Here is a 12,001-nt window from a genome sequence, read left to right as displayed (position 1 = left end):
GAACATTATGATGCCAAGAGCACCCAGAAGCCAGGAAGTGACACATTAAAGTTTGTAGCTCAAATTTAGATATATCCCTTTGTATATATGTATCCCTGTGTATGCACTAAGATACTGTCTTTTAATTATATGCTTGCATACCATTTTTCCCCAGGACTACTGCCTTATTTTGTGCACACTTTAGACAACTGAATGAGATGGGGTTGTGTGGTGAATTGGTCTGGGATCCAGAGCATTCTGCCTTACTCCTTGTATACTCTGTTATAAATGAGGCTGATGTACAAAGCAACCGTATTTCATTCACTGCATAAAATGCAGCAGTGGTCTACTGGAAGAAGCATTGTTATGATAAAATCAGTGTACTGAGACCCAAGGATCAGACAGGAATCAGTTATATTCTTGACTTTGCATAGACTTCCTGTGCAACCTTGAATAAGTCACTCAGCCTCTTTGTAGCTCAGTTCCGCATCTGTAAAATGATGAAGATACTACTTAACTTCACAGGAATGTGTGAGGATAAATCCATGAAGATGTGTGAGGTGCTTGAATACTACAATGATCAGACCCATAGAGAAGCCTGGAGAGAAAGAGAGACCTTGTTCAGTGCATAGCTTGGATGGTGTGCACAAAGTGAGACATTGGGTCATGCACTGAACAATAAAGTTAAAGAAAAGAAACTGCCTCATCGCTGAGAAGTGTGCATCTTGTACACTGAACAAAGTTAAAGGTTTTGTGGATAAGTAGTTTGTGATCATGTAATTATATCATACCCAAGGCGGCAAAGTCACAGTTTTGTAGGCTTCTTACTACAAGTGTTACATTTTTAATGTTTTGTATGGAATATACATAAAAGTTGTCTCTAAATTATATTACCATTAAATAAAACCGTATCAGTGAAGTTCAAAATGCTAAAATAATATGAAGGTTTTGATATAAAAACACAAAATTTGTGTTTTGCTGAAGTGGTGATGGTGTCCTGATATTTTCTTATGTCTCGCTACTACACGTTGAATTGCAATAGTCAGCCGTGGGTCTGAGGAGCACATGAGCTCTGATACATCGCCTCAGCCAAGCAGATTAATGTCAATCTATCCTGCAAATCCATACTCTTGTGAGTAGTCTCATTGAAATCTGTGGGAATATTAGTATTTAAGGTTTCTCATGTAAGGGTTTATAAAGTTGAGAAGTTTGCCTGAATTTCTTTGCCTTTGTGCCTCGTGTCGGAATCATGACATTGCATTATATTTTGCCTCTGTCAAAAGTGGGAACTGATTATAATATAGATGGCAAGTGCTAAAATGCTGTGGGGGGGATCAGGACTTGATGAATAATCTTCACATTGTCTGAATGAGAAGTTTGGTGGAATTTTTAAGACTTTCCAGTTAATATACATTTTAGCATGGAAGGGGTTTTAACGTACCTTTGCTAAAATTAGAAATAAAAGGGATTCTTTTGGTTAAACTCTAGAGTTGAACACATAATTTCTTGTGATTTTTCTCATAATTATGAATAGACAAGGTGATTGCATGTGTAAGACTGTAAGGAAGCCTGAGCAATTTAGCATGCTGACTGTTAATAGCTCGAAGTCGGGGTACAATGTAGAAAGGTAAAAATATCGCATCTGCTGTTACATGTTGTTAACTCCCTCAGCAGACATTAAATCATTTCAAGTACAATAATAGTGTAGGAGGTAAATTAACTAACCATTAACAATCTTATAAATACACAATTAACATGACAACATTTATATGACACATTGATGGGGCAGCAGTAATTTTTGATTGGGAGTTTGCAGACCTTTGAGAAGCCTAAGGCTGCTGCTTGTTTAAACAAATTCTTACCATTTGCAGGTGAGCAGTGCCTTTTCCAGTACTAAGTGAGGTGTAAATAATTATATTTAAAGAACATTCTCAGTACACAACCTGGGAGACATTTCCGTTTTAAATATCCATCTACTGTACTTAGTTGTCTGTACTCCTGAGGTCAAAGCCAGCAGGTTATTACTTAAAGGCCCTCAGCTGGCAAATTACAGCAAAGGGACACGTGCCTTATGGTCTCTCATTTTTAGCAGACAGAAGTATTTACAGACAAACAATTTATTTTTCTAATTAAAGTAATTTGTCTAGACATGCATAATTGTAATTTAATAAAAGTTGCTAGAAAACAGCTAGACATTGTTAATGTAACTTATTAAAACTTGTGGTAGAAGTTGAATTATTCTTTAAGAAGTATATTTTTAACAAATGGAATGCTGGATTTCTTCTCTCCCATTCTTTTGCTGAAGTCCTGCATGGTGCTGGGACTATTATTTAATATTTATGCAATGCTATAAATCTGTATGGCACTTTACCAAAAAAAAAAAAAAAAAAAGAGAGAGAGAGAGAGACATCTCTCCATCAAAGAGCATAGACAAGAAATGACAACAGACAAGGTGGAGAACGGGAGAGAGAGAGAACAGTTAAAACAGTAAAAATCTGTAAAGATTATGTAATTTGTGATGTTGGATTCTGACTTTTGAGGGTTTTTTATGGGGGAGGTATTGGTGATCAAATCCCATAGTATGATGCTTGCAGAGCCGCCTTTGGACACCTCCATAATTTTGACTCTCTTTCCGCCATTAGTAACTGTATGTGGCTGTCACTGTTGAAGTTAAGTACTACTATTGCTTCTTTCCATTTAATACAAATATTCGTGATATCCTGATGCCAGACCTGTTGGTGCCTAGTGAGGGATCTCCAGGCTGCTAGTTTCTGAGGAATAAAGTATATTTTGTGTGAAATGTGGTGTCACTTTGCCATTCCCATTTAGGTGAGCTTGCTGATGCTTCCCTGCATTCTGGGCTGTGACAGACTATAAGGCAAGGCTCAAACTGCAATCTTTTATTCTAGTTCTGTGGGAATGTACTTACTGGGGTTTGACATCCTTTTTTTCCTTAGTTCTTTCTGGGAAATTCCTTTCTCTCTCTTGAAGAAGCTCTTGCAGAATGCAGTGATAATGAGAAGTTGTCATGTACCCGCAATATGATGATTTAATCCCTGGAGTTCTATAGTTGTTTTGAATCATTTTTTTTTCCTGGAAGTGGGAATGTTTCAGCCATGCATTTGTATGAAAGGCAGTGCTGTCTAACAGATATAAACCACAAAGATTGAAAGTTCACGGTCCTGGGTTCTGTTTCTTGATCTGCCATGGCGGTAGCTATAAGCAAGAAACTCTGCCTCCATTTTTGCTACATGTAAAATGGAGATAACGTTTACCTCGCAGAGTTTGGTAAATATTTGTTTGTTAAGCACTGCTATGAAAGTGCAAATTGCTGTTGGTAAAATACTAAAGAGCTTGTGGTATATGACCATGGTATTCTTCGGGTGTTACACTAACGGTCCTCTAACAAACTCCATTGAGCAGCAGTGCGAGTTAAATGTTCTGTCCTGAAATGCAAACCTTTTCTTCTCTTTTTTAAAAACATTTCTCCTGGAAATGGAAAAAACTGGAGTTCAGCTGGTAGGATGCACGTCTGGGGTTAAAGAAAGTTCCCACTTGAAACCTATGCCTTAATTTTTAGGTTTAATTTTAGTTTCCTGCTGAAGAAGTCTTTGCTGAATGAAGAAATGGTGTTCAGTGTATCATTGCCTTAGCATGCATTTTATGACTGCTGCACCAACTTTTCAACAATAAGTCATGTAGGTGGTAGCAGTCAGTGTGAAGAGCTGAACTCAGAAGACTGGAAGGAGCTGAGAGCACACAGAGAAGGGGTGAGAGGGAGGGAGTGCAATCATCCAGCGGGCCGATAAATCTGAGAGATCATCTCAGGAGGTGTCTGCTTTAAGGGGTGCTAAAATCAAGCATTGAAGAGGCAGTATGCAGAGGAGGGTAGGAGGAAGACAGCATCAGAGGAAGAAGAATGGAAATACAGGATTGTTGTAGGGGGTGGGTGAAAGACAAATAAAGACATAGTGGCTGATATCAATTACGTGAGAGTGGGGGCTGAAAGCATTAAAGGAAGAGAAGGGAGAAGAGGGGAGATGTTGAATGTATAAAGGAAACTTCCTCCTGAGTGTAATAGGTAGGTGTATTGTACCTTATAGCAATCATTTGTTTTGTGTTAATTACTAGTTTGGGGGTGTACATTTTATTTAATTTTCTTAGGTTATCTGTTTGAATTGAAACTGTCCCCCAGGATAAATGGTTGCCACTTTTATAGATACTCACTGTGTAAATGGTTGTACCATGTCAGAATGAAATTAAAGTAATTCAGTGCATAAAACTTAGTTAACTAATACTTAATTCCAATTTTGGATGTGACAAAAACATCCCAGAGTAAACATTAATCACTCTGTTTTTCTTAAAGTGCTGTATATTTTATGTTTCCAGGTAAGTTTGTCCATGGAGCAGTATGGAGAGAAGAAGATAGCATAGTAAGGTGGTGGAGTTGTGGACAGGATGGCCTTCCTGGACAACCCAGCAATTATATTGGCTCATATTCGGCAGTCACATGTGACCAGTGATGACACAGGGATGTGTGAAATGGTCCTGATAGATCATGATGTTGACCTAGAGAAATTCAATCCTTCTTCAGTGACTGGAGACAGTGGTTCGGAAACGCAGGGAAGCAATGGAGAGACTCAGGGTTATGTATATTCCCAATCAGTTGATATTACCTCAAGCTGGGACTTTGGTATTAGAAGACGATCAAATACAGGTAAATGCTATTTGCAAAAAAACCTACCCCCAAACAAAACACAGAACAAGCAACAACAACATACCAGTTAGAACCTCACGCAAAAGGCTAACTTGACTTGCTTGGACCAGTTATCAGAACCCAAGTAGCTACTTATATGTCAAACCTTTCTTTTGTAACATTTAGCTAGGCAAATAGGTCTGTTTCAGGAAAAGAAATACATAATGGGCCAGTTTCTTTTCTGCATTGTAAACTGATTTTTAGTTGATTTTTCTACTCCAATGTACCAAATCACAGTGTGTAGAAGAACTTTGAAGTTGTCAGTTTTATTACAAAAAATTAAAGATTTAGAAAATATTGTGATAAAGAAACCATCAAAATACCCAAATTCCACTATCAGTCCTTGAAATTCTTATTGTTTAGGTACACAAAGTCGGGGTTTTTTTTTTTTTTTTTTTTTTTTTTTTTTGTGAGGATACCTACTTTTTGAGTAGTACCTACCTAGTGGGGCACCAGACCAAGTCATTCTGGCCCGAAGTATTAAAACCAATGACACAACTGAGTATAGGAAAAAAGGGGTTAGTAGATGGACAAGAAAACCAGAGTAACAGAGGCCACTGAAGAGAGAACAGGACAGGGGAGGTGTGAGAGAATGTGCAACAAAAATAGGACATACATAGTGTTGGAGAAGGGAGGGAGGGAAATGGAAGGAAACAAAGTACAGAAGTAAGTGTGATACATTTATACTTTGTATTTACCACATTTATTGTGGAAAACTTGAGTGAGGTGTTGGCAGAATGTTGATCGTAATTAATTTTGAGTCATAATACCTCTGAGTGCATAGAACTTCGCTAACAGAGCAAGTGTCTTTTAAAACTGCATGCCACAGTAACAAGTAATGTTAGGAGTCTTAGACCAGGATAGTCACAGTGAATGCTGACAATGTACATCATGACAGGTCAGCTGCTCTATGGGCTTTTATCATGAAACTTCAGAACAACAGATGATTTTGTAGTACCAAGGTCCAAGTTGGATCTTAATTCTGTAATAGCACTTTTTTCCCTGATGGTGCTCTAACAGATCAACAAATGGGAGATTTAGCAGCAAGGAATATATAGTATCAAATATATTGTCAGATTAATAACCTGATATATCCTTTACCTGGAGGGGAATTAATTCTTCATTTGAAGACAGACTCAGTGATCCATCTTGCTTTTTCATCTTTGACTTCTGCTGTATTGTATCTACAGTACTGCAAAAATCTGAGTTAGGATTTGAGCTCTCAAAATATGCTAATTGAAAGATATTTACCTTTTTGGTATATACTAATTGCTTAGTTTTTGTTAATAGGGAGAAAACATCCCTGCTCTGTTCTTTTGCAGTAGGGGGATGTGGGAGTTGGTACACACAGCCTCCAAGGAAGATTCTGTGCTGAAATGCTCGAGTGTTGAAGGCTTGAAATAGGAAGTTCATCTCTTTCCTTGTAGGAACATACATTTGTGAAATAATTTTTTTGCAGGTAATACACCACCACCTAAAGCTCAGAAGTAAATTTAACTAGATTCTACCTACCCAGAAAAGTGATGTACAGTAATAAGTATCTTAAGATACTTTTTAAAAGGTAATGTATTGTCAAAAGTTGTGAAAAATAATTAATAGCATTGATTCAGTATAATTAAGGCATCTCGCTAAATTTGGAAATAAGGTCCATGAATACATAGTCCTAGGACTAGCTAAAACTGACTTCCATGTAGCAAAGTGAAAAGCTTAGTGTGCCAGACCGCATGGCATTTTCTTTGAGAGGTTCGTTCAGTTCAATTGTTACAGGATAAGAAAGTGGAGAAGGAGAGTTCAAAGTGTTGTGGAATTGCTGCAAAAAGTGGTACTGACAGATAATTTCACAGAGTGGGTAGATAAAAAGATTAATCTGAAACCATTTAACTTCCCAGTTAGTGGCAGATTTTAAAACAATTGTTAGTATGGTCAGTCCAATGGGGAGCCAAGCTGATGCCAGTTTTTTTTGTTTTTTTTTTTTTCTTTTCTCCTCCTCTTGAACCTCCCTCATCTTGTTCTCCGATGTACATTGACACTGCCAGGCAGTTGATAGTTATTAAGACCTACATAGCTCATGACCTGAAACAATGAATGATATAGAGAAAGTAAATTGGTCAGTTTTATTTACTCTTTCTCATAATACAAGAACAAGAGGCATCCAAAGAAATTGAAAGCAACAATTTAAAAAATAAAACCTTTTTACACAAGACACATAGTAAATTAATTAGCCTAAAGTGCTCAGTGCCAGAAAATATTAAGTGCAAGAGCTTCACAGGAATCAAAAAAGGATCAGATGTTTGTATAACATGCACAGTTTGGTTAGGTAGAATAAAAAAAGTACAAGAGCATATAAATCTTCATGCATCAAGGCATAAATAAACTATTAACAGCCTGGAGTTAGAAACTTCCTTTTATGGGGAGGCTATTGCGTAAATGTAAAAATTTCTATTCTGTTAGGGCCACCAACTTCCCTGAGGCCACTTGTCTTCATTCCCATTGTAAACAATGATATGCAGTGGCTATTTCGAAGGAGGGCATCTTAGCTCTGCATCTCTGGCCTCAGTTCTATTAAGAGTAATCAGAGGTGGTGGCCATTTTGAAAGAGCAGTTTTTATGGAATTCTTTCATAGAACATCATTCTTCAGCTCTGCTGAAGAAGAAACTTTACTTTATGAAGAAAAATGACAAAAATAACTGTTAATCATAAAAAATCAATTTAGCCATTGCGTGAGATTTCACTGAGATTTGTCTATATGGAAAGTTGGAAGAGTCAACATTATATTATTCACTGTTAAGATAATTTGGGAGAAAACATGGTCTGGCACCAGATCTTAAGGCACTAAGTATCATAAAGGACCCATGTTCTACTTAATTTTAATTCTTAAACTAATTAACAGATTTACTTGTAAGTTCTTAGAAAATGCATTCTGTACTTAGAGTAGGTCCTGTAAGTTTGGGGAAGATATGCTGTGTTCTACATATATAGAACAAAGTGATTGAATCCCTACTTTAAGTGTGAAACAGTCTTAACTAAGGAACTGCAACCAGCTCTTCAGCCATACGATTATTTTTATTAGCTACTCAATTTCAGATCTGTTAGTTTGAATATTTTTTCTTTCTAGTAAAGGACAGTAGATTTTGTGTGTTCCTTGTAGCATAGTTGAGGCACTTTACATTGGACTAGAGTAGGTGATATAGGTGTTTGTTCCAATGGATAGTGGCAAATGTTTTTTGAGTATATGATCTCATGTTTACTCTCTATGGTTTTAATAACCACCAAGAAGTTTTTAAAGGAATTCCCACTTGTGTTGTCATTTATTTCCTTTGGTTTGGATAGAGTTGAATTCAAATTGTTTTTTCAAGAGTAAATTATGTAGCCATAGTAATTTATCCATGCACTGCTGAGGTCTGACAAGCACTGGAACAAAATGTGTTTTACTGCAGCAGTGGAGAGTCGACATGTTGTTATAGGTCCTACAAAAATAGTGGCTATTGAGCACTCATACATGTCAGGTTACATTTTAAAGTAGGTTTAATTTAAGGCCTAAAACTTTGAAAAGTTGAAAAACCTTGAAAGTCATCTCGGGGTGCGAGGTTGTAAAATGGAGTAAAATACTCTGTGCTGCCATGCTAGGGTTGCCAGACCATGGGGCCAGGCATTGTGGGGAGCACAGGGGCTTGTCAGCCTAGTATTTATCTCTACCATAGCAGATAGGTAGGGAGAGCACAGATACTTGATTTCCCATCTCTTCTCCCACAAAAAAAATGTTTATTTCCAGCCCACAGAGATTATTAGCCAGAGCAAGGTGGGGAGTATGCTACACCTAGTAAAGGGCTGTAGCAAATTACTTCTCTCCCAAACTCAGGGGTAGCAGCAAAGGCTCATTTAGCCCTTAATATTTGATGGAAACAGAACTACATATGGTCAGTGAAATTTTTGACACTGAATGCTTGCAAACTAATACGTTTATGAGAATGAACCTTAAATAATTCAGACTTCTAATAGATACTGATAATTCCATGTAATTTGGAGTGGCTGTAGTACAATCACGCGATGAATGATAATTTGGAACCAACTGGTAGAGGAATTGTATTGAGATGGAATAATTGCACATATCTCCATTTGTTCTTTTAAAATAAAATTAACCCTTGACTACACAAAGCCAGATTACTAAGGCTTTGTGAGAGGAATCCCACAAGGATTAAGGAAGATGGAGTTCATACACTGCAGCTCATGGGCAAACTGCAGATCTTAAGAGGATGGCGCAAAACCCTCTTCTTTAATACGTAGTCACCCTGCCCTCTCCCGACAGAGGGACATGTCAGGGCTTAAAGGGATACAGTTGCCCTTAGAAGGATCCCAGGCACCTGGACGAATAGCTTCCCTTATGTAAGAAATTGACCTGTTATTAATTACAACAATATTAAAAGAAATGCTACATTTCCTGGTTTCCCCATTTCTTCCCTTTCCCATTGGTTTCAGGGAAACCAGAAGATAATTTAAAAAGCTGAAAAAGCTATTCCAAATTATAGATATATTTACCAGAAAGATTTTTATTTCTCTTTGGGGGAGAGGAGATTTTGAGGGATTGATGCTTAATGTGGCCCAAATAAAAATTTGATTTTGAACTATAGGTACAATAGTAAATTAGAAGAAAATGGCTTCACTTTTTAAAACTAAACTCTCACAATGGAAGAACATCTTGCTTCATGTTTACTGTTACGAACAGAGATGTTTCCTGTACTTTTTTCACACTTTGTCAATTACTTTCTTTAGATATTATAGCTAAAGTGTCAACAACTTTTTTAATCAATGCTTTGGCTAAGAGTTCTGATACTTGGTAAAATGTTGGACTGCTGACCCAACATTTGCATCTTGAATGCAGTTCTAAGTATAAAGAAGGGATAGAATGTATCAGTGTATTTTTTATTGGTGAAAGTGTACAGTAATTGTCAGAGTAATTCAGTATTTTAAAATCTCCTTTAAGAGGCCATTTTAGTTAATAAATGATCACAATACATCAAAATTGTTAATATATCCAGCAAATTGTGTTTTTTTCAAATGACCAAAATCATTACTTCTACTTGCCAATCTAGTTTGCTTTCTTACTGGTAATGGTGAGTTTACTGCAGTGATTATTTCTGGTGGTTGGTTTCTCGGGGTAGCTTCTACCTGTTTGTTTATTTGATAGTTTGTCTCCTGAGATAAATCTGGTGTTAACAATAAGTGAATTTCCGGAAAGAGGAGATCCTGGAGTCTGAGTTGCTTGATATTTTAACTGTTTGAGCCTTATTTTCAAGCCCTATTTTGGAGATGGAATCAAAATATGTAAAGAAATATTATATTCATTTTAAGATTTGACTAATGTTGTGAAGATACAAATCATTTATTTTACTACCTATAAACTGTTTCAGCACACTGAAGAAAAAGCTATGCTAATTTATATCGCTTTGACATTTTATAATTTTCATGATTTTTAGATAAAGGATTTTATATTTAAAACTTTAATAGTCTAGTCTGAGTTCATTTATCTTTAATTTTTGAAACGGGTAGAGTAATTCATAACAGTAATTTTATTCCTGTAATGTAATATTCACTTGAGTTCATTTGTGCATTAAAATTCCTTTAAGACCGTTATTAATGATTTATATAATGAAATGTCATATTAATCACAGAAGTTTTCACATTTTATTATTCTCTTCCATGTTAATACTATCTTTATGATCTCTATTAATGTTTTATATCCTCTAATTTCAATTATAAATCAAGAACACTTTCATGTTTTTGTTGGTATTTGCTTTTCAGGGGTGCCACCTTTAAAATTTTATGACTTCTCCCCCTACATATGCGGTATAAAACATCTTTATTCATATAAAGGTAGTTAATTATGTCTTTGTTTATAGTAAACTTCCATTGACAAACTTATAGTAATAATATTTCTTTTCAAGCTCAGAGACTAGAACGACTACGAAAAGAGAGACAAAATCAAATAAAATGCAAAAACGTTCAGTGGAAAGAGAGAAATGCTTCTTGTTCAGGTAAAGAGAAACATCTATTTTCTTTATATTTTTAATTGTTGAGTTTACTTAATATTCATTTACAGAGTTTTCAGTTTATAAACCTCGCTTAAAAACTTCCAAAACACAGAGGAAATAACAGTGAAGGATTCTGACCACCTCCTATTCTCACTTGTGTTCTCCCCGTAGTTTTCAGCCACCACCTGCCCGCTCCTATTGATTTACATTGATTAAAGAAAAATCAAGACATTGATTAAAAGCTACTGTAGTTGACTGAAGTTTTAATAAATTAGAGTTTTTTAAGGAACATTTCAAAATAAAGATTGTTAACACAGTGCTTGCAGAACTTGGCAGTTTCTAACATCACTGTTTATTTTGTGTCTACACATAAAATTTAGGTCAACCTATCTAACTTGCTCAGTGATGTGAAAAATTTACACCTGTGAGAGATGTAGTTAAACCAACCTAAGCCCTGGTATAGATTCAGCTAAGTCGATGGAAGAATTCTCCCATCAACTTAACTACCACCGCTTGAGGTGATTTACTACAGAGATGTAAAATCCCCTTCCAGTGCTGTAGCAAGTGTCTACACTACAGCAGCATAGCTGCCGTGTGACAGCTGTGCCGCTGTAGTACTTGTATTGTAGATATACCCTGAAGCTCCTCTTAGCTTGATGATTAAGCATCAAAGACAATGAAATTGTGTTCTGGAATTTTTTGCATGGGAGCTGGTGTTTAACAAAACGAATAACTGACAAGCCTTGACTGTCTCCTTGCAACCGATCAAAGCTGATTAGAGTATCTAGCTTCCAGGTGGAAGACCACTATTTTCAAAAAAGTGATAGGATGCATAACCTATTTCAAGTGGCCTTGGATGTTATGGATGAATGTGTGGTGTGAAACGTTTTTTTAAAGGTTATTTTTACAAATTTTAAAAGTAGTCTCGGTCCGTTTTCTAGGTGAGGAGGAAAGCTTAAGGGGAAAAAAGCATAAGAGAAGTATTATGAAAATATGTCTTCATGGGTTTTAAGCTTCTTGGGGCTTCTAAACTCACTCTGCCCTCACTTCATCAAACCATTAATGTTATTGAAAGATGTCTCTTGCTTTTAATGTAGCTCTGCTTAAGAATGTGGACGCAGGAAACTTCAGAATGAAATGAAGCCAGAAATGCCATTTGAGGTTTTTATCTGTTTCTTAGAACCAGTAGTTATAACTAATATTTTCCCTGTAAATACCTATTACTTCCTTTTGTAA

General features: G+C 36.3%; 1 protein-coding gene across 1 annotated transcript in view; it reads left to right on the top strand.

Annotated features, from left to right (window-relative positions):
- MAPKAP1 (MAPK associated protein 1) overlaps positions 1-12,001 on the top strand; it is a 160,021-nt gene that overhangs the window by 13,609 nt on the left and 134,411 nt on the right. Inside the window, exons 2-3 of the mRNA XM_074973648.1 lie at positions 4,369-4,696; positions 10,679-10,768. Coding sequence (XP_074829749.1) covers positions 4,438-4,696; positions 10,679-10,768 — 349 coding nt within the window. The 5' untranslated portion in view covers positions 4,369-4,437. The remainder of the gene's footprint in view (positions 1-4,368; positions 4,697-10,678; positions 10,769-12,001) is intronic.

This window comes from Natator depressus, chromosome 16 (genome assembly GCF_965152275.1).
Source record: "Natator depressus isolate rNatDep1 chromosome 16, rNatDep2.hap1, whole genome shotgun sequence".
NCBI classification, from domain to species: Eukaryota; Metazoa; Chordata; order Testudines; family Cheloniidae; genus Natator; species Natator depressus.
The sequence above is the reverse complement of the archived record's forward strand: the minus strand, read 5'-3'. Positions and strand labels throughout refer to the sequence as shown.